Source organism: Manis javanica, chromosome 2 (assembly GCF_040802235.1).
Source record: "Manis javanica isolate MJ-LG chromosome 2, MJ_LKY, whole genome shotgun sequence".
Taxonomy (NCBI): domain Eukaryota; kingdom Metazoa; phylum Chordata; class Mammalia; order Pholidota; family Manidae; genus Manis; species Manis javanica.
In genome coordinates, this window is record NC_133157.1 from 124,086,508 (window position 1) to 124,114,418 (window position 27,911).

Here is a 27,911-nt window from a genome sequence, read left to right on the forward strand (position 1 = left end):
GTATATGTGTATATATATTTATATATACACATGTACATATATTGGGATAATAGTCATAGATAGTCACTTTTTATTTTGAAGTAATTTATACTCAGTAAAATGTTACAAGAATAACGTAAACAATTCTCATATATTCTTTTACCTGGGCTCCCCAAATGTTAACATTTATCACATTTACTTTTCAGATTCTGTATTAGCATTTTCTTTTTTTTTCTGAACCATCAATCATTTTTTTTTCTAAACTCATCCCTTTCTGGTTCAATACCTAGTCTGGGATCAAGTGTTAGATTTAGTTATACTGACTCTGAGCCCTTCTTTTAATAGTTCCTCAGTCTGTCTTTGTTTTTTATGATCTTGACATTTTAGAGTATGGTTCAGTTACATATATTAGAATATGTGCTCACATGTTTTCACCAATAGATGTATGATTAAGAAATGAGAAGAGAATGAGAGAAACAAAAAAAAGATATTGGTTGCTTCGCAGAAGTTAAGGACTGACGGTGAGCCAGTGTGTTCAAACTGATTGCATGCGATTTTCATTTTCAAAACCTATACTGATTCAGTGAGATAGGGGATGATAATTGAAACTTATGGAAACATGAATATAGATATTCCTCCCTTCACTGACCAGAAATGGAGGTTAGAGTTGACTGAGAGGATAATGTTCTGTATATCCACTTCCTTGCAATGAAAGAGAAGAATGTTGGGAGAGAGCAAAGCTATCAGAAAGACCTTTCAGAAATAACATCTTTTTTTTTCCAGAAGAGTGGAGGTAATTTCTCAGGGGCTGTAAATGCAAAGAACTGGAAAGTAAAGCCAATAAATACATGTCTTGCCAATGGGTGTCAACCACGGGAAGTTCACTGTGGATTCAGTGAGACTGAGGAATGATAATAGAAAGTTCTTGGGGTAAAAGGATTTGTTACCCAGATTGTTCTCCCGGTGATAGGTCGAGCATTAGAATTAGGTCTGCGTCCAACAGTCTGCAGGTCTATAATCCTCCTCTGAGCCTCTCTGCCCTGCCAGCCGTCTCAGTCTCTGTCCTCGGCGCGCCACCACTCTAGTCTGCTCTCCTGCAGTTGTGCAGCCATGCAGCCATGACACCATGTAGCCCAGAGCACTGGGCAGAGCTCTTTATGTATGGAGTCAATAACAACGTATTGCTCACATATGTGTAGTGAGCAAGCTGACCAGGACCAGGTGAGAATCCTGCCCATAAGAACCTTCACTTTATCCACAATACCTAACCCCTTATTTCATGTTCAGAACTGCCCTAGGGAATGGGGCAAAGGATTGAAGGAATTGGGGGAACTTGACTTGAGGAGTTTGATTTAAATGTTGATTTGTTTATATCAAGTTTTCAAAGGGATTCATTTAAGAACACAGTTTTGGTTTGAGGTTTAAAACTTGGTCTTCCACCCACCTGAACCCTTACTTTGATTTAGTTTGCAAATAAAACATGTTCTTTAAAGATAATAGGTGCTTAGGATAATTGTCCTCCATTTGCAAATATTTTCTCACCATCACAGATTTGTAGCACTGATGTCTTAAATTAGCACCCATATGGAGAATACATTATGGGTGGATATATATGCACATATTATAGCACTTCTTTGAAGAGCTGACAACTTCACCCTGAATTTTAAAACTATAACTTTTTACAGAGGAAGTTTGTTAGAGAAAGTTGAAGCTTTTGAGTTTTGGGATTCTGTTTCTCAACCATGGTTGATGTACTGTGTACCTCAGTTGTCTAATTGAAAAATGGGAAAATAACAAGTCTTTAACTGTGTGAAAGCTTTAACTCTGTGGAACTGCCTTTAACTCTGTGGAACTGCCTTTGATATGCTCTTGGACCTACTATTTTATGATACATTAAGAATATCAAAATAGTAGATGGGAAGGAAAGAAAACTGGGAAAGTTGGCAGTACAGCAAGGGAACAAATTGCCAGTGAAGTCATGTTAGTAAATATAACATTGAACCATATTAACCTGAGTGCTACTTTTCTATTTTAGTTAACTCTGTAGGTTTACTTTGCAAAGAGTTGCTATGTGATAAATAGAAAATAAAACAAAGGTCTTAAAAATTAATTGAGCATGTCTCAGTTTGGCTGTTAAAAATCAAATGACAGAAAGAGTCGTTATACCTGATTTGGAATTCTCTGGCCCATGCCTCTGATGGTGAAAGCAAAGAATTTATAAACCTTCAGAGATTTCTAGTGTGTCGCGTGAACTTGGACTTCTCTTCCTCTTCATTTACTGGGATGTTAAGAGGTGTCTGTGTGAGAAGGAGGCCAAGGAATTTACAGGGTGTTTTTTGAGTTGCTGTATCTTTTATGCAGATCTGGGAGCTTGGAGTTAGCCAGAAAGGGGTTTATTTTTATCCACATTTTACTTTCTGTTTCAGATATGAGAGTTTGAGAAATTTGAAAAAAGTATTAAGGCTTTGACAGTGCAGGTTATTTTGTTTGACGACTTCTGTATGTGTTCTTGAAAACTTCCACATAGTGTTCTGTGAGCCACTATATGAGATATATAGCCTAGCACTTTATTTTTCCTGTCTTGACTTTTGTGAAGAAAATCACTATGCTTAGTGATTTTAAGATTTGCCACATTTTATTTTGTTTTGTTTATGACTGTGCTTTGCAAAGTCATTGTCTTGCCAGTGGGTTTCAGCCCCTGGCAAGGTCGCTTTAGATTCAGTGTGACCAAAGAAATGACAGTAGAACGTTTATTTGGGGTTAAAGGGTTTATTACCCGGCTTGTTCTCCTGGCGGGTGAGCACTAGCATCTGCCTCTGCCGAGAGCAATGGGCTGAGCTCTCTATATTGGGCAATAAAAGTTTATTGCCTATGGGTGTGGAAGCAGTAGCCTAGCAGCAGACCAGATACATCATCAAGTGGTTAAATTTAATGAGGATCCTGGCCAAAGGAACTCCAACTTCTCCACACTCCACCCCTCCAGGATTCTCGCCATACAGTGTACATGCTCTCAATCTTCCACAATGGTCCCTGTGCAAGAATGCTGAAACACTGTAACCAGATTCCACAACAGCAACAGAGGCTACCAACAACTTAGAGATAATAACAAAAATTAAAATACAAGAAGATTTTGATACAGGTAACAAAAATTATAGTAATCCTGAAGGCAGAGGAGGTTTCCAATCCACACAACCTTAGGGGCAATAAGACATGTTTTAATGACACTAACATAGGCAAATCTTGTCCATCAGGTAGGATGCATGCAAGAGAGTGGTCCTGTGATAGGACTGTAGCAGGAAGGGGCTCCCTTCCAGGTCTAGTATACCATACTTTATTCTTCTCCCTGTGGGGGTTACTGAAGGGTCTATCTATAGTGCTACTAGAGGTGCATGCATTGGCCATATGATAAAACAAAACTCCCTGGAAGATGCTCCTACATCTGGCCGTTCAGGATATACTACTGTGACCTTTGGCAGCCACTCTGCTGTTATTCCAGCAATACACAGGAGGCCAGCTTCTAGGCCTTGTTCCCAAGGTGCCAGGAGAGCCAGCCATAGTTGGTCCATGTGTCTAAAGGTCCAAGGCCATGTCTAATCAATGGAGTCTCTGGGGTTCAGTTCAGTTGGTGCTGGCAGCAAGTTATTATTCTGGTGGCTGAACCTTGGCTTCAGTGATTCTTCCTTGGTTTATACATGCAGTTATATAGGGGAGGCAGCCATATGTATTAACATGTCTGTGGGGCACAGGGCTCCCTTTCGCGGTCTCTCGTTCAAACACCATAGCATGGTCCATAAACAGACTGATCATCCCCACAGACTGTTGGTATCTGACTTTAGTCCAGATTTTGACAAGCCACTGCGCCTCTCCATCATGCCTGCTGCAGTAGGATTCTATGGCACATAAAACTTCCATTTGATTTCCAGCTGCTGATGGGCTACCGCCCACATTGTCTTTTGCCCTGCATGCAAAAAACGCTCATGTAATCATTGGGCTACATCAGAGGCAGGCTTTCCTTCTAACCAATGTATCTGGGCCAGTTTATCTGCTTCATCATTTCCTGGGAATGCCAGTGGCAAATGACATGTCACATGGTGTACTGTAATTATTTTAGTCTGATCACAGGTCTGTAATTCTTGCCCTCAAAGGGGTTGGTGACCAACCAGCTGGTTGGCATGGTACCAGGTTGGTAGCCACAGGGTCAAGCCCTGATAGACAGCCCAGCTGTCAGTGCAGACAACTATCGGGGAGGGCTCCTGGTTGATCACAAGTCACACAGCCTGCAACTCTGCCCATTGGCTGCTCTTCCCCTCACCATCTTCCATCCATACTTTCTCAGTCTTAAGATGGACAGCTATGGCCCTCCATTTTGGGGGCTGCTCACAGCTGGAGCCATCTGTGTACCATGCATCTTCAGGTATAGGGGCTCTTCCCGCCCGATAGGGACTCTCTGCTACTAATGGTTCAAAAGCAAGTTCTTCCTGTATTCACTAGTATGTGTCACCGGCCCCAATGAGCATTGGATTTCTTCACTTAAGGGGCTACTAGAGAGGGCACTATGCTGCTGTAGGTAAGCACCCCACTTGGCCAGTGTGGGCGTTTGTGCTACACCAGTCCTTGGCTTTTTGGTCCAGTCTTGTACCCACCCCAAGATGGGATAGGTGGTTATTACCTTTATTGAGGCGATTCCAGTGATGGGTTCTGTAGTCAGCAAGGTGTGATACACAGAAGCCAGTTGTTTTGCTATCTAAGTATATCATATCTCTGTCTCTTTCCAGAGTTGTGAGCAGAATCCAATAGGTTGGCGAGTTCATTCAAGCTGCAGCCATAGACCCCAGCCATAACCATCTTCAGTCACATGAACATCCAGCTCACAGGGCTTTGATGGGTCTATCACACTCAAGGCCTGCACGGCCTTGACTGCCCGTTTTGCTGTAGTAAAGGCAGATGCACATGTCTCATATCGGTCCCACCTTATGCCCTTTTTTTATTTTAATTTTTTATTAAGGTATGATTGATACACACTCTTATGAAGGTTTCACATGAAAAAACAATGTGGTTACTACATTTACCCATATTATCAAGTCCCCACCCATACCCCAATGCAGTCACTGTCCGTCAGTGCAGCAAGATGCCACAGATCCACTAAATGCCTTCTCTGTGCTACAGTGTTCTCCCCATGATCCCCCACACTATGTGTACTAAACATAATACCCCTCAATCCACTTCTCTCTCCCTCCCCACCCACCCTCCCACACCCCTCCCCTTTGGTAACCACAAGTTCATTCTTGGAGTCTCTGAGTCTGCTGCCATTTTGTTCCTTCAGTTTTGCTTCATTAATATGCTCCACAAATGAGGGAAATCATTTGGCATTTGTCTTTCTCTGCCTGGCTTATTTCACTGAGCACAATGTCCTCCAGTTCCATCCATGTAGTTGCAAATAGTAGGATTTCTTTCTTTCTTATGGCTGAATAGTATTCCATTGTGTATATGTACCACATCTTCTTTATCCATTTATCTACTGATGGACACTTAGGTTACTTCCATATCTTGGCTATTATAAAAAGTGCTGTGATAAACATAAGGGTGCATATGTCTTTTTGAATCTGAGAAGTTGTATTCTTTCCACTTGATGCCCTTTTGTACCAACAGGTATAAGAGCTTCAGAATTTGTGCCAGGTGCAGGATAAACACTCCCCAGTAGCCTAGAAGACCCCAAAACTCCTGTAACAATGCTATAGTTGTAGGGGTAGGAAAGGCCTGGACTTTATCTATAACAGCTTCTGGTATAACTTTGGTCTTACCCGACCAGACGACCCCCAAGAATTTGACAGACAAACCAGGTCCCTGAACCTTGGTACTGTTCACAGCCCTTCCTTTCTCCTGTAAATATTGCAGCAGTTTAGGTGCTGCACCTTCTCGATCTGAAAGAGAATCAGACATGAGCATGACATCATCAATATAATGGTACAGCTGCACCGTTGGTGGGTTCTCCCATGTAGCCAAGTCCTGGGCTACAAGTCCATAAGAGATGGTGGGGCTTTGGAGGTGTCCCTGTGGAAGGATGGTGAAAGTCCATTGCCGTCCTTCCCACATGAAGACAAACTGTTCCTGACTTTCCTGCTCAATGTCAGTGGAAAAGAAGGCATTAGCAAGATCTGCCACAAAATGGTATGATCCTTGTTCGTGGCTGAAGTTATCCATCAGGCCTGCAATAGAGGGGACAGCAGCATGCACAGGGGGTATGACTTTATTCAATTCTCTGTAATCCACAGTCATCCGCCAGGAGCCATCTGGGTTTTTTACTGTCCACACTAGGGAATTGAAAGTACTATGGGTGGGCTTTATAGTACCCACCTTTTTCCAGCTCCTGTAGAGTTTCTCCAATCTCTTTATGCCCTCCAGGCAGTTTGTATTGTTTGGTATTAGTCACCCACTGAGGTGTAGGCAAAACTATGGGCAGGTGCCTAGTATGTTCCCTCAGAACTGCCTTCACCACATGTACTCTCAGTCTGAACTCACCTGCAGTGGTCTGCAGCCATAGACCCTACAGGATATCAATCCCCAAAATATACTCAGGGATAGGAGATATATACACAGTATACTCTTTTGGGGGTAGACACCCTATTCCCAAAAGGATTTGGGCTTGTTTCACTCTGATAGCCTTACCCCCATATCCATCTATGAGAGTGGGGGTCCTGGGGATCCACTCATGGTTACCATGAATTAGTGAACATTCAGCCCCTGTGTCCACCATAGCCAGGACACATTGTATGTTCACTGGGGACCAGTGGATAGCTATTTCAGTATGTGGCTTCTGGACCCCCCTGGCCCCTCAGGGCAGGTATGTCGACCTTCCCCTCTGTTGAACTGTGTTCCCCAGTCATCTTCCTGTGTGGGTTTAAGTGAGGTTGGCTCGCTCTCCAGCAGGAAGTCTTGCAAACACATAGGCCGGACTTGTGACTCTGGCTCTTACCTCTACCTGTTTGGTCTTAATGGCTGGAACTGCTGCTCTGGTTCCAATTGTTGCCATAGCTCCAGTAAGATCCTATTTGGCTTCCCATCTAATTTCCTTCTGTCTGGTCCTGCCCATATTAAATCAACCCACATGTGGGTCATCATATGCTTCATGGGGCCCTTTAAATTCTTTTGTGAGTAGCAGACCTTATTTCCTTACGTATTCTCATTGCTTCAGCCTCTCCTAAGTCTGCTACTGTATGTGTCACCTTGCTTATGGGCTGCCCTAAGTGAGGGGAAAGAATGGCCACTAGAGACCCAAAGAGGGATGTGGGAGCTGTTTGAAGCACATTTCTCATCCCAGTAGTAAAAGGCTCTTCATCTGGACCATGATTCTCTGGACTATAGATGGCATTTCTTATGCCTGGCTCCCGTAACGCCTGTCGGAGCTCAGCGTACATCTGCCATCTAGCTGGAGAGGGTGGTGGATCACCCTGATTGGGCCACACAGCAGAAAGTTCAGCCATAAGCCAGTCAAGGAGGGTGTGATTTCTGGGGTCCGATGTCCACTTTGTAACCGCTGCTTCAAGGCGGGCTGAACCATCAGGGAAGCCATCTTTCCCATCTCTGATCCCGACAGAACAATTCCATCCACCCCTCATTCCCACAGACATAGGAGCCAAGCTCATACTGACTCCGAGGGCTTCTGCCTAAACTGGCTGCCCAAATCCAGCAGCTCAGCCTGAGTATAGTGGCAGAGCATAGTGTGCTCCATGACCTGGGGATGCGGCTGCACCTCTCCTTGGGCAGCTCTTGGCTGCTGGGTCTTTATTTTCTTTACAACCACTGGGTGTGCTTTCAATACAGGAGGGGTCAGTGCCTTGGACACCACCCCTTCATCCTTCCCCAGCTCCTCCATTTCTGGGACTGATGGCACCTTTCTCTCCCCTCCTCCGAGTGCCTCCTCTGGTACATTACCTTTTCTACTGTGCCTTGCAGCATTGCCAGCTTAGTCTTCAGCAGCTCTCTTACCTTCACCTCAGTGCTTCGTAGCTGGCGTCTCATGCCACTTCCGCCTGTGCCTTCCTCACGAATTTGTCTTTTTTTCTTGATGGCCTTTTTCTCCTTTAGAGCACCTGGTAGTGCTGCCATCTCATTCTGTAAGGAATCTTTTTTACCTCTTCAGTGGCACCTCGCTGCTGGTGTTCTCGTGCTGCCTCCTCTTGGATCAATGCCATTTCCTTCTTCAGTGAATCCATAGCAGTTTGCAGCTCATCTCATGCCGCCATTTCTTGGGCCTTTTTCAGGAGTGTGTCATTCTCTTCTGTAGACTAGTTAATACTGTGAAAAGCAGCCCACCCACAGTCCTCGCTGACTCATGGACACTCTGTCTCTCAAAAGAACTACTTACTATTCCAAGGGCTAACCCTGCTGCCTTAGGTATTACCTGCCTTAGGTATCAACTGCCACCTTCAGTCCTGGGGTGGGGCCCGGCTCTCTAGGAGGCAAGCCACCTCAGACCACATACACCCATTGGGGGACAATCCACTGTCTCCCCACTTATAGGGGCAGCCCGCTAAAGCATCCGTCCCATAAAGGCAACCTGTCTTTTTCCTTGATCAACAGTGAATCCTGCCTACTATGCCAGTTGTCTTGCCAGTGGGTTTCAGCCCCCAGCAAGATTGCTATAGATTCCCTGTGACCAAAGAAATGACAAAAGAGCATTTTTTTGGGGTGAGAGGGTTTATTACCCAGCTTGTTCTCCCGGCAGTAGGTTGAGCACTAGCGTCTGTCTCCACCCAGAGCACTAGGCCGAGATTTCTATGTAGTGTGGTAATAGCTTATTGCCTATGGGTGTGGAAGCAGTAGCCTAGCAACAGTCCACTTACATCATCAGGTGGTTTAAGTTCAGTGAGGATCCTGGCTGTAGGAACCCCAACTTCCCACAGTCATATATTTTGGACTTCGAGGATGCTGGTTTTCACATGTGCTGAAAACACTTTGAACCCATTGTTTCAAGAAGATACAGCCTATTATCCTTTCATTATTTCTTATTAACTGCTTCAGAGTCTTCATGGATAGCTAAGCAAAGCATTTATTTTTCTGAAGCTGAATTGTGTTCATGCCTGAGCTTCCTTAAAGCAGAAATGCAATGAGCTCTTAGTGATGAAACCTGTTGGATTTCTGGAGGAAGAGCTGGAGTGTGTGGCTAGTTATCTAGCAATGATTCAAGTCTTGCAGATTGTAAAGGAGCTGGTGACACCATCGAGGCAAAAAGCAGTCAAAGTGAAGGAAGGTAGGAGCATCATCAGAATGAACAATTGAGCACTCAGACATTTTACAAATCAGTTTTCAGTTATGTCTGCTTTTGCTCTTCTGATATATTATGGTATCTGAAAAGGATCAGGTAATGACATGATTTTTAACATGCCTCATTATTACTGTTTTTAAACCACAATTTAGAAGCATATCATTTTATTAAAAGGTACAAAGAGTAAGAAGACGTTAGATATATCTGCTGTAACAGTATTTTTTTACATTGTGAAGATCCTCTTGTATTCTGTATTTCAGAGATTGAAGAATATATATCCTCTTTTCTCTTAAATTTAAAATATGAATGTTCATGGCAGCAATCAAGGGAACAAGCTAGGATTCTGCTTAAAGTAGGGCAAAAGAAGTAGATGATTCTTATTTGTGTGAATAACTGATAAAATAGTAGTTATAAATATGAATTTAGCCAGTGAATGATTGTATTGCCTTCTTCTATGAATAAGTACTTTTAAAAATGTTTATGATTATATGCTTAATCAGGCTGTTTATATTTAAAGTAGCCTTAATTTAGAGCCTGTGTCAACTTGGGATATGCTGTAATAATATATTTTCAGAATCTTTTTTAATTGTTATGTCTGACAGATCTTAAAATGAACTAATACAGATACATCTTTAAAGAAATACTTGTATATTTTGCTTTTTAAACATTTGAAATAATAAATGTCCAAAATGGCAATTAGGAATTTCATTATAAATTTCACTAATTTAATCTGTGGTTTAAAATCAGTTGAAAAATTTATATGTAAGCTTTTTAATGTGTAAGATACATATTCTATCTTTATGATTTGAATAGTGTACCTCACATGATATAAAATGTAGATTGTTTTGTATTTTTAAAGACTTGATATGATCTGTGTTAAAGCTTATGAGATTCCTTAATTCCTGTATGAAATGATTTCATGTAATAATATGAAGTAATATTGTGGCACATAATATCAAACATATACATAATATTACAGAAAGAAACCTTAGAACTCTTTTATGGAAGAACATGGTATTTAAATGAACAAAAATGCATCTCCAAAAGCAGAGAAACTATTGTTACTTGCTTTTGAATATGTGATAGTGTTAGTTAGGATGCTTTACAATTATTGACCTCCTGTTTTTTACATTATTTCTCCTCCTTTCTTTTCTGAAGTAGAAGGCTGCATTCCCATCTTTGCATAGCAGGATTCTAACAATTAGGCATTTTTTTAAAAAACTGCTTTTATTATTTCAGGAGAATATAAATTAATTTAATCCAAATTTGTTTGCAAATGTCAGATTCATACAGTTTGACTTTCATAGAATTTTTAAAATTGAAATGTTCTGTTTAGTTTCTATGTTTTTCAATCACAATCATATTTATTTGTATTATACCCAAGGAAAAGAATAACAATATTCTTTTTGCCTTTCAAAATTCATACATACACACACACACACACACACACAGTAATCATATTTGACAGGAAATGCCATATGAATATAGAAAAATAGTACTAAGAGATACTATATATTAAGGTGGTAAAATGGATTTTCTTAAATGTTTATTCCTAATTTTTTTCAGACAGAATTTTCTATGGCTGGGGAAAACAGGCAGCTTTTACAGAAATTCTTTTTTCATAGAAGTTGGTTTTTTCAAACTATTCTGATAGTGTTTTCAGTCATTTAACTAACATTTACTATTAGTTTTATCCTTTTGCAAAATAATGTTACATTTTACCAATATTGTTAAAATTGATAAACTGAGAAGAGCAAAGCCCTACAGACAAAAATAAAAGTTATCCACAGGAAGAGAGTTTTAGCTCAATTCTTTAAAATATAATATGAATTTGGGTGGATATATAGAGAAAAACATTTCAAAGTACTGTATGCATATTAGTATTAGTAAATACTGTGGAAAAATTGATTTGTAAAGGAAAATATCAAAGTTGGGATTGAAATAATTGTGATAAATGGTTTGAGAAGCTCTCATCAATTAGTTGCCCTTGATATGAGACAGTAAGCAAACAATATGTCTTATAAGTAGGACCCAAGGGTATGTGTAAGAATTATTTTGGGGAAGGAAGAAATTATGGAATATTCATGAATGTTTTTTCTAAAATTTTCAAAATATCTGCCAAACCATTGCTTTGTCATTTAAAGTTTTAACCAAGTATTCCATCCAACCTAGCAGGCACTGAGTGAGATATAGTGCTAAGGGTTCATGTTAATGCTCTTTAAGGAAGTTAGAATTTTGCATCAGTTATCATTATAAGAAAGGGAGAGAACTAGTAACATTGGATAATTTTAGTGGATCCACATTCTTTATTCTAATAATGTGGAAGGGAACTGATGGAAATGATTGGTATTTGTAAGATAGTTGAAATGGATAGGAATAGATGTGTTGTAATACAGCTGTGGGCAATATTAAGGAAGAGTAGGCAAAGGTTAACTAGCCTTTGGAAAAGTATCCTTGCCTTATGGGAGGGAGGGTCAAACATGCATGTATATACTCATTTGTTTGCTCATTCATCGTTCTCTCATTTATTCCTTCAACAAATGCTGGTCAGGTGTCCACTATTTTGCAAGTCACTGTGCTAGTCATGTTTATTTGGAGAAAAGTATTTTGAAAATAGTACATGTTTTTATATCTTGTTGAACAAAAGTGTACTAAATATAATTTAATCTTAATTGATTCATGTTGTTTTTTAAAAATACATATTTGTAGTTATAAAACCTGATGACCATGTTTATTTAAATTACTTGTAAAAAAAGAGTAGATTATAGTGGGTCCTGGAAGGTCTCTTCGATTAGTAAAACATAGGAGCTTTTGTATCTATTCTAACCTTTTTCATCCCATTTTCATACCTTAGCACCTCTCCTCTAGATTAGTAAAGTAGCCTTCACATTAATTTTATTTGGTAAACATGCAGATAACACATATGACATCTTAGGTGCAGGGGTACCAAGATGTATCCTTAAGGAACTCATATGCAAGTGGCAAGAGACACTAGAAAGTTAATACTTTACACTAGTATGAGAGGTGTGGTTGTAGACAAGGTGTTGTGGGAATCCCAAGGGGAAACTGGCACTTGTTTGGTTAACTCAAAGAGAGTGAAGGGGTTAAACTCTGGTTAAGTGACAGATACTCTCATTTGAGTGAAGTATCAAAGGATGCAGAAAAGCTAGCTAGCGAGGGGGAACAGGAGAGTGTGTATCAGCATCCGAAACAAAACAAACAGCAAAAGGGAGCTCAGGTGCCTAAACGAGCAGACTTAGATACCATGAGAAGAAGTTTGGAAATACTCATAAGGTGATAGTGGGAGCAGGTGAGAAAAAGACTGATCATGTTGTATTTGGTCGTTTAACTCTGTATTCCACACTTCCTTTGCTGAGATAGTTTTCTGAAATGATTTTCCATAAAACCTGGAATTTGGGCTTAGCCTCTATTTCTAGCTGCATCACTAGATCTCTGCCTGCACCCTCTGTGCCAGCTACATCAGAATGCCTGCTGTCTTCCAGACATGCTGCTCCATCAGGACTGCAAATTCTTTCCCTCCTTCTCCCCTGATTACATTGCTCATCAGATCAAGGAATACAAGGCTCAAATGCCACCTGCTAAAAAGCATTCACTGACTTGCTCTCCCTCTCCCTCCTAGGTGAGAAATAATCATTCCTTTCTTTGTGTTTGCTTAGCATTTTACTTTTGCCTGTACCACCACATGGTTAAAATTCTGCTGTACATTATGATTATATTATTGACCAAAAAATGTTCATAGAAATAAATGTTTTGCCTTACTGAATATTTTTACTTCCATTTTTTAAAATTTGGTATCATTAATATACAATTACATGAGCAACATTGTGGTTACTAAGATTCTCCCCATTATCAAGTCCCCACCACACAACCCATCACAGCCACCGTCCATCAGTGTAGTAAGGTGCTACAGAATCACTACTTGTCTTTGTGTTATACTGCCTTCTCCATGATCCCCCACTACCTTATGTGTGCCAATCATAATGTACTTTATTCCCCTTCTCCCTCCCTTGTCCCCACTCACCCCCAGTCCCTTTCCCTTTGGCAACTGTCAGTCCATTCTTGGGTTCCGTGAGTCCGCTGCTGTTTTGTCCCTTCAGGCCCTGCTTTGCTCCCATGCTCCACAGATGAGCAAAATCACCCGGTACCTGTTCCTTTCCCCCTGGCTTATTTCACTTAGCATAATACCCTCTAACATCATCCATGTTGTTGCAAATGGTAGGATTTCTTTTCTTCTTATGGCTGAATAATAATTCATTGTATATATGTACCACATCTTCTTTATCCATTCATCTACTGATGGACACTTAGGTTGCTTCCATTTCTTGGCTATTGTAAATTGTGCTGCGATAAACATAGGGGTGCATATGTCTTTTTGAGACTGGGAAACTGCATTCTTAGGGTAAATTCCTTGGAGTGGAATTCCTGGGTCAAATGGTTTTTCTATTTTGAGTTTTTTGAGGAACCTCCATACTGCTTTCCACAATGGTTGAACTAGTTTACATTCCCACCAGCAGTGTAAGAGGGTTCCCCTTTCACCACATCCTCACCAGCATTTGTTGTTCTATGTTGGCCATCCTAACTGGCGTGAGGTGATATCTCATTGTGGTTTTAATTTGCATTTCCTGATAATTAGCAATGTGGAGCATCTGTTGGCTATCTGAATTTCTTCTTTGGAGAATTGTCTGTTCATATCCTCCACCCATTTTTCAATAGGGTTACTTGCTTTTTGGGTGTGGAGGTGTGTGAGTTGTTTATATATTTTGGATGTTAACCCCTTGTCAGATACGTCATTTACAAATATATTCTCTCATACTCTAGGATGCCTTTTTGTTCTGCTGATAGTGTCCTTTGTTGTACAGAAGCTTTTTAGCATGATGTAGTCCCATTTGTTCATTTTTTACTTTGTTTCCCTTGCTTGAAGAGATGTGTTCAGGAAAAATTTGCTCATGTTTATAGTCAGGAAATTTTTGCTTATGTTTTCTTCTAAGAGTTATATGGTTTAATGACTTACATTCAGGTCTTTGATCCATTTTGAGTTTACTTTTGTGTATGGAGTTAGACAATAATCCAGTTTCATTCTCTTGCATATAGTTGTCCAGTTTTGCCAACACCAGCTGTTGAAGAGGCTGTCATTTCCCCATTGTTTATCCATGGCTCCTTTATCATATATTAATTGACCATATATGGTTGGCTTTTTATCTGGTCTCTCTAGTCTGTTTTCATTTGTCTACAGGTGTGTTCTTGTGCCAGTACCAAATTGTCTTGATCACTGTGGCTTTGTAGTAGAGCTTGAAGTCAGGGAGTCCATTTTGTTTTTAACTCTGTTTTAGATAGTTAAGGTTTTCATAACTAATATTTAGAAATATTTTAGCTAATAATGTAACAATGGACAGATAGATATGTGATTCTTCTTTGAAATATTTTGTAGTTGTCTGATAGATAGTGGTTTTTAGCTTATATTTAAAATATACCCATATTTTGCTTTACATGACTGTTTCAGCTTGAGAAACTGAAGTCATAGCATCTATTATACTTCAGTTTGTTTGAAGTTCTTTATGATTTTGAGTTTCATGCTCTTGACTGAAAAAGACGATTCCGTGGTAAGAATTAATGAGAAGCTGGGAAATAGCTGCTTGTGGCAAACTGTCCTTTGTTCACCTAATATCAATTCTCCCTTAAATTTTTGCTAATAACAGGATCTTGATTTTGTTTGGAGTGATATTTTGCTCAAAGAACAAACCAACAAACTCTTTTTCCTGAGATACAAGCAAAAGCTCCTGGAAGTTTCTGGAAAAGTTTTACCCTCTGAGACAGTTGTCACTTCTGCTTCTTTGTTACATCCTTCTTTCTGTGTGGAATATGAATGTTGCAGTAGGCATAATACGACCATGAAGGCAAAAACAATGTGATAGAAGAGAAACATTGAAGTCTGGTCTCTGGTGACACCAGTGAGACCAATGAGCATTTGCAGTAGCGCTGACTTACCTCTAGACTCTTGGTTTACTGCTTGCAGGTGAAGCAGTCCTCACTAGTGTTGGACATGAATAGGTCTCCAATGTCATACTTAAAACAAAAAAGACAAAAGTGTGGCTTTTAATAGTAGAGTCTTATAGCATGCAACCCAAACCCTGCAAAAGCATATTGTTCTGTCCTGGGATTGGGCATTCTTAATGGGGAGTAGCATATATCCCAAATTAAAATACTGATATGGCCACTCTAATAACGAGGGATGGACAATGATGATTTGGGAGTCAAAAGCCCTCTGATCTAGTTCTACCATCATGTGACTTTAGGCAAATCAGTGAATGTCTCTGTGCCATGGTGTTTTTAATCTATTATATGATTAGTGGCCCCTCAGATCTCATAGAGCACTGATATTTCATATTCTACTACTTTTCTTAAGGCCATTTTTGTTTTTCTATGTGTAACTCTGGATGGGGGGAATCCTAGGGCAAAGTACCTTTGAAACTAAAATAAGACAAAGGGAGAAATAAAGTGGGAGAAACCTATTTATTTCTTACAAGCAGTCCACTTCTGCTCTCCCATGTCTCTTGTGACCCAGCTACAGAAGAGAGCCCCCCCAACCTCTCCGGTTCAGATATGCCCTTGCTGCCAGTATAATTACCTATCAATAAGAAAATGGACTACTTCTCTCCATCCCTTGGAAACACCTATTGATATGGGGATGCATTAAGGCCAGGTGAGAGATTCTGGAAATATTGCAGTTTTACCCACAATATGGTAACCTTAGATTGAAACACCAAATTCATAATGCTTACCTGACTATGTTGACTCTTTGTACCCCCAAACACCCACAAATACACACACATAAACATACATGGTAAATTGGGTTAGAGTAGTGTTAGAAAGTTATGTAATTGGCTTAATTATAAAAAGCTTTTAAAGATTTTCCACAGTTTACTGCTATGTTGAAACACAGTTGTGTGAGTGCCTTAATGATGAGAAAAGACAGCACAATGGAGGCTAGTTAAGAGTATGAACTATAAGCAGGTAGATTGGACTTTCAGCCTTGGATTTGCTGCTCACTCATTAGCCGTGTGACCTTTGGCAAGTTACTTAACTTCCTTGCATCCCATTCTTTATCTGATATAGGGATAATACTAGTAAGCACTTGACCGAGTGTTGAGGACTGAGGGGAGGCATGTGAAGGAAAAACACAGCCCTTGGCACATAGTAGGGGCTAAATATAAGCTGCCATTAGTAAGTGTATTGGTTCTTTTAGTTTTGTTGTTGTTATTGCTGTTGATAATGCTCCCCTGGTCTCTTAGATTGCTAATAACTTGTTTATGGGCACTTATTCTGGGACAGAATGCAGGGTTCCGGGGACAGTGGTCTGATTCAATATAGTTATGTTGATTAACCTTTATGAAGCGTCAGTTCATTTGTACTTGGAAAACTTTCAGCATTTCATTTATTTTTTTAAATTTTTATTTATTTTTTAAGTTATCATTGAACATACACTCTTATGAATGTTTCACATGAAAAACATTGTGGTTACTACATTCACCCATGTTAATCACGTCCCTCCCATACCCCATTGAAATCACTGTCCATCAATGTAGTAAGATGTCACAGTCACTACTTGTCTTCTCGTCTTCTCTGTGCTACACTGTCTTCCCCGTGACCCCCCCCAACACACCATATGTACCAATCATAATACCACCCAATCCCCTTCTCCCTTCTTCCCCACCCACCCTGCCCCACCCCTTCACTTTGGTAACCGCTAGTCCCTTCTTGGAGTCTGTGAGTCTGCTACTGTTTTGTCCTTCAGTGTTGCTTCGTTGTTATACTCTACAAGTGAGGGAAATCATTTGGCACTTGTCTTTCTCCACCTGGCTTATTTCACTGAGCATAATACCCTCTAGCTCCATCCATGTTGTTGCAAATAGTAGGATTTGTTTTCTTCTCATTGGCTCAATAGTACTCCATTGTATATATGTACCTTATCTTCTTTATCCATTCATTTACTGATGGACACTTAGGTTGCTTCCATATCTTGGCTATTGTAAATGGTGCTGTGATAAACATAGATGGGGTGCATATGTCTTTTTGAACCTGAGAACTTGTATTCTTTAGGTAAATTGCTAAGAGTGGAATTCCCAGGTCAAATGATATTTCGATTTTTAGTTTTTTGAGGAACCTCCATATTGCTTTCTGCAATGATTGAACTAACTTACACTCCCCCCAGCAGTGTTGGAGGGTCCCCCTTTCTCCACATCCTCATCAGAATTTGTTGTTCCTAGTCATTTGGATGTTGGCCATCCTAACTGGTGTGAGGTGATATCTCATTGTGGTTTTAATTTGCATTTCCCTCATAATTAGTGATGTGGAGCATCTTTTTCTGTGCCTGTTGGCCATCTGAATTTCCTCTTTGGAGAATTCTCTTTTTATATCCTCCACCCATTTTTTACTAGGGGTATTTGCTTTTTGGGTGTTGAGGCGTGTGAGTTGTTTATATATATTGGATATTAACCCCTTGTCAGATATTTCATTTACAAATACATTCTCCCATACTGTAGGATGCCTTTTTGTTCTACTGATGGTGTCCTTTGATGTACAGAAGCTTTTTAGCTTGATGTAGCCCCATTTGTTCATTTTTGATTTGTTTCCCTTGCCCAAGGAGGTGTTTTCAGGAAAAAGTTGCTCACATTTATATTCAAGAGAGTTTTACCTGTTTTCTTCCAAGAGTTTTATGGTTTCATGACTTACATTCAGGTCTTTGATGCATTTAGAGTTTCCTTTTGTGTATGGAGTTGGACAATAATCCAATTTCATTCTCTTGCATGTAGCTGTCCAGTTTTGCCAAAACAGGTTGTTGAAGAGGCTGTCATTTCCCCATTGTATATTCATGGCTCCTTTATCGTATATTAATTGACCATATATGGTTGGGTTTATATCTGGGCTCTCTGTTCTGTTTCACTGATCTGTGGGTCTGTTCTTTTGCCAGTATCAAATTGTCTTGATTACTGTGGCTTTGTAGTAGAGCTTGAAGTCAGGGAGCATAATCCCCCAGCTTTATTCTTCCTTCTTGGGATTGCTTTGGCTATTCAGGATCTTTTTTGGTTCCATATGAATTTTAGGAACTATTTGCTCTAGTTCATGGAAGAATGTTATTGGTAATTTGATAGGGACTGCATTGAATCTATAGATCGCTTTAGACAAGGTGGCCATTTTGACAATATTATTTCTTCCTATCAGAGCACGGGCAGTATTTCCATTTATTGGTATCTTCTTTAATTTCTCTCATGAGTGTCTTGTAGTTTTCAGGGTATAGGTTTTTCACTTCCTTGGTTAGGTTTATTCTTAGGTATTTTATTCTTTTTGATGCAATTGTGAATGTAATTGTTTTCCTGATTTCTCTTACTACTAGTACATTGTTAGTATATACGAAGGCAACAGTTTTCTGTGTATTGATTTTGTATCCTGCAACTTTGCTGAATTCAGTTATTAGTTCCAGTAGTTTTGGGGTGGATTCTTTAGGGTTTTTATGTACAATATCATGTCATCCGCAACAGGGTGTCCATTGTGATTTTTCCTTTCTCATTTTTGATTCTGTTTGTGTGTAGACTCACTTTTTTTCTTGATAAGTCTGGCTAGGAGTTTATGTATTTTTTTTTTTTTTTGAACAACCAGCTCTTGCTTTCATTGTTTCTTTCTATTTTATTCTTCTTGATTTTTTAATATATTTCTGCTCTAATCTTTATTATGTCCCTACTTGTACTGACTTGGTGCCACATTTGTTCTTCTTTTTCTAGTTTCTTTAATTGTGAGTTTAGGCTATTCATATGGGATTATTCTTCTTTCCTGAGGTAAGCCCGAGTTGCAATATAGTTCCTTCTTAGCACATCTTTCACTGTGTCCCACATGTTTTGCGGTGTTGAGTTATTATTGTCATTAGTCTCTATATATTATATTGCTTGATCTCTGTTTTTTTTTGGTCACTGATCCATTGATCATTTAGGAACATGTTGTCAAGCCTCCCATGTGTTTGTGGGCCCTTTTGTTTTCTTTGTGTAATTTATTTCTAGTTTCATACCTTTGTGGTCTGAGAAGCTGGTTGGTACAATTTCAATCCTTTTGAATTTACTGAGGCTCTTTTTGTGGCCTTGTATATGTTCTGTTCTTGACACTGTTCCATGTGCACTTGAGAAGAATTTGTATCCTGCTGCTTTTGTGTGGAGTGTTTTTTTGATGTCTGTTGGGTCCATCTGTTCTAATGTGTTGTTCAGTGCCTCTGTCTCCTTACTTATTTTCTGTCTGTTTGATCTGTTTTTTGTAGTGAGTGGTGAGTTTAAGTCTCTAAAATGAATGCATTTCATTCTGTTTCCCCCTTTAATTCTGTAAGTATTTGTTGCACATATGTAGGTGCTCCTATGTTGGTTGTGTAGATATAATGGTTATATCCTCATGTTGCACTGACCCCTATGTAATGCCCTTCTTTGTCTCTTGTGACTTTCTTTGTTTTGAAGTCTATTTTGTCTGATACAAGTATTGCAACTCCTGCTTTTTTCTCCCTTTTATTTGCATGAAATCTTTCTCCATCCCTTCACTTTTAGTCTGTGTATGTCTTCGGGTTTAAAGTGAGTCACTTGTAGGCAGCATATAGATGGGTCTTGTTTTTTTATCCATTCAGTGACTATGTCTTTTGATTGGTGCATTCAGTCCATTTACATTTAGGATGATTATTGGTAGAAATGTACTTATTGCCGTTGCAGGCTTTAGATTCGTGGTTACCATAGGTTCAAGGGTAACTTCTTTACTATCTAAATAACAGTCTAACTTAACTCACTTAGTATGCTATTACAAACACAATCTAAAGGTTCTTTTGTTTTTTCTCCTCCTCCATTTTTTATGTATTAGGTATCATATTCTGTTCTCTTTGTCTATCTCTTGACTGGCTTTGGGTATAGTTGATTTAATTTTGTATTTGCTTAGTAATTAATCGGTCTACTTTCTTTACTGTGGTTTTGTTTTCTCTGGTGACAGCTATTTAGCCTCATGAACATTTCCATCTGTAGCAGTCCCTCCAAAATACACTGTAAACACAGTTTGTGGGAGGTAAATTCTTTCAACTTTTGCTTATCTGGAAATTACTTAACTCCTTCAAATTTAAATGATAATCTTGCTGAGTAGTGTATTCTTGGTTTGAAGCCCTTTTGTTTCATCATTAAGTATATCATGCCACTCCTTTCTGGCCTGTAACATTTCTATTGAGAAGTCTGATGGTAGCCTGATGATTGTAACCCATTTTTCTCTCTCTGGCTGCTTTTAATACTCTGTCTTTACCTTTGATCTTTTCCATTTTAATTATTATATGTGTTGATGTTGTCTTCTCTCAGCAGCTACCTCCTCAAAGATACTCTCTATCCTTTTTTTTTCTCTCTTTTTCTTTTGGCACCCCTTTAATGTGAATATTGTTCTGCTTGCATTGGTCACATTGTTTTCTCAGTATTCTTTCATTTTTAGAGATCCTTTTTTCCTCTGTGTGCCTCTCTAATTTCTATTTCATTTACTATCTCCTGTGCTTCATTTAATTTGCTTTTAAATCACTCCATTTTATGTTTCATTTCAGGTACTGTATTTTTCAAAGTTTGTATCTAATTCTTAAATTCCTCTCTGAAGGTTTGAACAGTTAGTTTCCTGTAGCTCCATGAGCATGTTTATGATTTTTATTTTGAAATCTCTTTCAGGAATACTGGTGACTTATGTTTCACTTGACTCTCTTTCTGGTGTGTGTGGACTTTTGGTTTGAACCTGGTTCCTTTGATGTTTCATATTTGTAGGTGGTGCCCTCTACACTTCTTCGTTCGAAGCCCTTTTGTTTCATCATTAAATATATCATGCCACTCCTTTCTGGCCTGTAACGTTTCTGTTGAGCTGCTCAGTACTTGGAGCAATGGGGTGGGGGGTGGGGCCGCAGGCAAGTGGCGCTGATTCCTGCTGGGAAGAAAGAGCTCTTTCCTGCTCCCTGGCTGCAATGCCTGCCTCCACTGCCACAGCCTGTGGGCTTAGCAAGCTGGGAGGAAATTCTATGCTGTGCCCTTGTGGTTGGCATAGGCGGGGCCACCTTCTCTCTGTCCTGGTGCAATGGGGGAGGCAGTTGGTTTGTGAGCCAGTGCTGGGCGGGATGAAGGAGTAGTGGGCTGCGTATAGCGGTGGGAGGGCCTTGTAGGTGCATTGCTAACCAGGGTTATGGAGTGTGCGAAGCTCCTGAGAGTTCTCAACTTGCTGGGCAGAGTGTGCCCAGACAATTTTGTCCACCTGTCCTTTCTCCTGAGCAGCAATCTCTGTGCAGTCCTTTCCCCTTTAGCAGTGCTCTCACTTTTTTTTAGGAAGTCTCTCAGAGTGCCCGCCTTTGTTTTGCCCCAGAACGGCCAGTTGTGGATACATGTTTTCCATAAGCAGCTGGAATTTCAGTCTGTTCAAGTGTTCTGTCTATCTTAGTTTTCTAACCCCATTTATCTCCAGAGCACCATGTAATGTAGATTTGTGCTCCCAGAACAGTTCTCCAGAGCTGGGTGTTCAGAATTCCTATGTTTCCACCCCCTCCCTCCCTTCTCCAGTTCTCTTCCTCTTGTCAGTGAAGTGGGATGGGGAAGTGCTTGGATCCCTCCAGATCATAGCTTTGGTACTTTACCATTTTCCTTGAGGTCTGCGATTTTCCCCAGGTGAAGGCAGTCTACGGCAGCCTTCTTTCCTGTTGCTTTTTCTGGATAAATTAGTTGTATTTGGTATATTTTCATATTATATGTGGTTTAGGGAGGAGGTTTCTGTCTCACCTCTTATGCCACCATCTTTAAGCCTATCCTCAGTTCATTTATTCTTTAAATTTAGTAATGTAGTATTTGAAATTACAGTTATGTTTTTGTTGTGGGCAGAGTTCATTGATAAAAGTTTTATGAGAACTTTTTTTGGGGCGAGTATGTTTATATATAGATCTTAATAACCAATGTTTAAAAAATATTATTTTAAAGAAAAGTAAGTCCTTTGTATTTAGGTCATTGGCCCAGTGTGTCATTGACTTTAATACAGTAAAGAATTGTGGAAGTAAGGTGGTGAATTTTGTAATTACTCATTGCTGGAAACACTATTTGAAAGGTTTTCTTTGAATTGCTTAAATTGAACTTTTAAAATTTAAAGCATTGGAATCCCTGAGAAACATTTCTCTCTTGCTGGACAGTAACGCACATATTCTGTAGTAATTAAGAGAATATTCTGTACTCTATCCATCATGGTACACTAGCCACTAATACATGGTTACTTAAACTTAAATAATAAGGTAAAGTAAAAAATTTGGTTCCTCAGTCATGTTAGCTGCATCTAAAGTACTCAGTAACCACATTGCAGAAAGTTCTGTTGAGTTGCACTGGATAAATTGTATTGCCAAACTACTTGGGTTCCAAATTGAATCCAGTACCTTCTAGTCATATGACATTTGGCAAGTTATTTAATTCTCTGTGCCTCAGTCTCTCACATGTAAACTTGGATTGGTAACAGTATACAAAAGTTCTTAATAAGGTTGTTAATGTGGATTATATAAGTCAACATTTATAAATGCTTATTAAAATAACACGTGGGACATAGTATGTGTTTGTTAAATAAACAAATGTGCCTAATGTTCAGATTTATTATTTTATAATTTATTAATGTGTAGTGATTACTTTTTCTCCATTATTTATCCTTTATTGCCCTTTTGAGAAAACAATTCTGTATACCAAGCTGCTTGAATGCATTCTTCATTTTTATATTTTACTACAATTTGGAATAATGTTTCTTTCACATACTCTAGTTTTAAAATTCATTTTAACCATTCACTGCTTTCTGGGTGAAGCACAGTCTCCTTTGTTAGGCATTTTGGGAGTTCCAGCCTGCCCTTCCCACTAGCTCATTTTTCACTACCATCAATTTTAGCCCTTTGTTCCTTTTTAATGTAATCACTGTCTTTGTTGTTAAAAATATTTAATAGTGGTGTTTTCAGCTCTTCAAATGGTTTAAGCTCTTCCAGAATGTGTAGCGTTATTATCTGTAAATCATCATTTAGTAAATGCTCAGGCTATGCTTGTTGAATAAAACAGTCTTCAGTTTTTGAAATGCAATCAGTATTTCTATTAATATCAAAACACATTTGTTCATATAATCTCTGAAGTAAAGGGAATTCAAAAACCATTTTACCATCTGTGATGTCAGTATCAGAAATGTGCACCATCTCTCAAGATTCTACCACTTGCCTGTGTTTGTCCCAGTGGGAAGGAGGGTCTAGGTAACAGTTCTCAGCACTGTGGTCGCCACCTCACAGCATGGTGGCATGGAAAGCTCCATTTGGTGGCACATTTAGTGATTTTTCCGGATGCCACATTCTTAAAGGATGCTGATTTCTATCAAGCTTTATTCACTTCTTTAAATTATCTCCCATATTCCTTAATCTGCTGTTTGTTGTTTCTGTGTTTTTTTCCTGATCATACTCAAATGCTTACCATGCAGATAGAGCCAAAGGGGTAAAAAGACAATGAGAAAGAAAAGAATACCACCTAATATAACAAGGAAAACTCAGTATTTTTGTGTCTACAATAATGGCATCTGGGTATAATAACTTAGGTTATTTTTCACTTTAATCAGGTTATGATGTCCATATGAGATAAAAGTTTAAATACGTTGACATAAACTTCTACTCTAGAGGAGTATATGTTTATGGTATAAGATCACACAGACTACCCATTTGTTAGTACAAATTGCTTAATATGTGACAGTATCAGTGGCAAACCCACAATTGTCTATGGATAGGTACATTTTTGGAATGCATGTACTGTCACAAGTATATATTGTATAAATTACTTTGTGTTTTGTTGATGGGGAAAAGAGTAGGTATTATAAAACAATGTGAATCAAATTTATATATAACCTTGCATTGTAATCCTAAAACACCTTTTTCTGAGACACTGATTCAATATTCTGTGTTGCCTAGGTGTTTTAGAGGTGGTATGGTGGGGTGATAGTTGGGAACTGGTAGGAATGAGGAGGCAAGTTCTACTTGGCAATGATTTAGAGTATAGAGTAGTGCTTTGCATATATTTCTGTTAATTACCCTGTAACTTTTTACTTACTTTTTAAAGTGTTATGCCTTTATTATGCTGTGAGCTTCTTGAAGTCAAGGACCACAGTTCATTCATCATTTTGAAGAAGAGTTAATTCTGAAGAATGCAGTGGCTCATGAGCTTGCCTGGTAACTGTTTCTCTATAGCTTATCATCAATGTGATGAATGCACATATGGATAATAGACAGTTGGTATATTTAATCAGTTACTTAATGACTGAGAGGATTCAATTTTTACTTTATATTTTTTTATTACTGACACAGACTGCCCAGAAGGTATTCTAAACATTCTCTAGAGAACAGTGGTTTGCAATGAATTATTTTACTTATAATGCTGCTTAGAATTAAATGTTTGTTTGTACCCTATTGATACAATTTAAATGTAATTTCAAAGTGCTGCAGTGTCTTCATTCAGATAGCTTGTTACCCTGTAAAAACAGACTGTTTGAGTATTGTTTCTCTCTCATTTGGCAGATACTAGATGTAGTGATTAATTAAGTTTATTATGCTACTTAGTTATGGAGAGCTTTTAATGACTGTTACCTGAACATCTGCTAGTTTCATCACTTCAGTCACCAAAAACATCCAACACAGTATAGATGCTGTACTTAAAAATATGACTTTGGCTAAGCTAAATAATTACTTGAGAACATTTTAATATTCCTTTAAATTTTAAAGAATTGTGAGAAAGCCCTTATCTTTCTGTAAAGTGAATGATCAAAAATATCAATGAAAACCTCTTGAAATGGTTATGCTTGGTACTCTGGCATCCTGTGGGCTGAATTCTTAGTATCTAGGACTTGTCTGTGTGCAGAATTGGGTGAGGCTGCAGTGTATTTCTTCTGTATTCAGACTGTCATGTGAAATCTTGACTGGAAATGTTGGGGGTTTGGAGTGGAATTGAAAGGAAGGAAAAGTTTACTCAGATTCTGGTTAAAAGTGAGAAAGGGCATATTGATTAGGGGGTTTTAAAAAGTAGGACCAAGTCCTTTTTTATTTTGATACAATTAAGTGCTCCCTTTGGCATAACATACACTAAAATTGAAATAATTGCAGATTCACAGAAAGTGGCTAAACATAGTACTGAGAGTGCCTGTGTTCCCTTCACCCAGTTTCCCCCTATGGTAGCATTTTATTGAAGGGTACAGTTAAACATTAAAGCCAGGATATCGACACTGGATTACTCCACAGACATTATTCAGATTTCACCACTTTTACATGTACTGTGTGTATGTATTGTTAATGCAGTTTAATCACATGTATAAATTCATGTAACCACTATCATGATCAAGACACAGAAGTGTTGCATCCTTTCAAAGCTTATAGTCCACACTCACTCTCCTCCCCCTTCCTCCCTTTCCCTAATTTACTGCAACTAATTTGTCTCCTGTCTCTCATAATTTTGAGACTATTATATAAGTGAAAACATATATTACTTTTGGGGATTGGCTTTTTTCATTCAGTGTGCATGCAAATTGTTTCATACATCAATTATTTGTTTCATTTTATTGCTGAGTAGTATTCCATAGTATGGATGTACTAGTTTTTTTAACCAGTTACCCATTGAAGGATATTTTTATGGTTTCAATATTTTGATTATTGCAAAATAAAGCTGCTGAAGGCATCCATATACAGGTTTTTGTGTGACCATAAGTTTTCATTCTTTGGGATAAATAGCCCTAGGAATATGATTGGTGGGTTGAATGATACATAGATGTCTCTTTTTTCAAGAAACTACCTCAAGACCAATACTGTTATTCCTCCAAAATTTGCCTAATAAAACTGAGAAACTAGTCAATTCACACATGATTCTGTTCTATAGAATTGCATGTCTATAGATCAAGAGACAAGCAAGTGAAAATTTGGCAGGTATAACAAACTAGTTACAGAAGTACAAAGGCTAGTAACATATGAAAAGATACTGAGTATCACTAATAATCAGATGACTGTTTATTGTTAGAATTATGTTTACCTGCAAGATAGAATCAGTTATTTAAAATCAGACGGTCCAGGCAGGGTGGACTCCATAGGGCAATTACAGTGGTTGAATAATGCCTTGAGTAACCCAGCTCTTTTCATTTTCCTCCTCAGGCACACTTAATCTTCTTCTTAATGTTTGCAGATAGCTGCTGCATCTCCATCTTTAGCTCCAAGAGCCAGGCCAGAAGAAAGAGGAACGGGGGAAATCCAGAATGGGTTTGTCACCACAAAAAGGAAGGCATAAAGTTTTCCTTAAAGCATCAGCCAGAACTGTGTCACATGGCTGCCACCAGCTACTGTGTCACATGGAAAACAAGTATTTTTAACTTGAAACATTTTTGCTGAAAATATTTGGGGTTCTACCTCAATTATTAAAATTTCACATTTATGAAACTCTAAAAATTCATCTCATCAAAGTAACATTGTGCTATAATAACACATGGACAAACAATACATTAAGCCTAAACCTACTTCACTTTCTTAATCACAAAGTTGCAATTTATTACCCTGTATTACCCTACTGCTTCCGTAAGGGACAATCTCAGTTTCCCCCCTTTTCTCAACTTTCTCAGCTGGTTATCTTGCTTCCTTCTTTACTGAGAAACTTGAAGCTAATTGCTTCAGTGGACTAACAGACTAACACGTTCAGAGTTGTCTGTATCATGTCTGCTGAACCTTTGTACTCTGCCTGTTCTTGCCATGGTTGAACTGGCTCTGCTCCTGTGTAATGCTAGCCCTTCTCCTTGTGCACTAAACTCTCTGTCCTCTCATCCATCCATAGACATTGCTTACTCAGCTGTCTAGTCTTTCTCTTGTGTAATCAGTTTTCCTCTAGTAAGTAGATCATTCCCATCATTATACCATATGCTGTTATTTCTTTCATCAAATGAAAAAATACTTCAGTTGACTCTTCTTCGCCTTGCCAGCAACTGCTCTATTTCTCTGTTCCCTTTTGCAGTAAAGTTTCTCCAAGGAGTTGCTTGTACTCATTGTCTTCTATTTTCTTCCATTTTTGAAAAAATCTGCTTCAGACAGACTTTCAGCTCTGCAGCTTCAGTTTAATGTTGGTGATAATCCAATTAAAAATTTACTTTTAAAATCATGAGTCTTATTTGATTTAGAATGTTGTGCACATTGCTTTAAATTGCTGTGCCAAGTGTAATTGGAGAAATGTGTAGACTTTACCGTCCGAGTACAGTTCTTATGGTTATATCATAAAGAGTTACTGAAATACAAAACAAACTTTGCTGTTTCATATCATATTGATAATCATACTTGAGGGCTCTGTAGTATTGGGTTCCATGTATCTCTTTTTTGTGTAATTATTCCTTAATCCTTCCTATTACTAAGAAGTTGTCTAGTTTTGATCAGGCTGATGGGTTTCAAGTTTCTCTCTAATTATGTTGAAAGAAGTTGTGAGTGAGTAACTGAGCTGAGTGAACCTGAAAACAGTATGAAGGAAGTTCAGTATAAAAGAAAACAAATATTCAGCAAAGTTAATCTGATAGTAAATGATATCCGTAATTGATAATGAGTTGTATTGTTTAGCTTTTA

At 38.7% G+C, this 27,911-nt stretch overlaps 1 protein-coding gene across 10 annotated transcripts in view; it reads left to right on the forward strand.

The window, feature by feature from the left end:
* Window positions 1-27,911, forward strand: part of USP6NL (USP6 N-terminal like) — a 317,648-nt gene that overhangs the window by 134,583 nt on the left and 155,154 nt on the right. Inside the window, exon 1 of one of the 10 annotated variants that reach the window (XM_073229320.1) lies at window positions 5,350-9,229. The exons of 7 other annotated variants lie outside the window; for them this stretch is intronic. In XM_073229320.1, coding sequence (XP_073085421.1) covers window positions 9,100-9,229 — 130 coding nt within the window. In that variant the 5' untranslated portion in view covers window positions 5,350-9,099. Of the gene's footprint in view, window positions 1-5,349; window positions 9,230-27,911 lie in introns of those variants that run through there. 2 more of the 10 variants (XM_073229329.1, XM_073229321.1) reach the window with 2 other exon arrangements.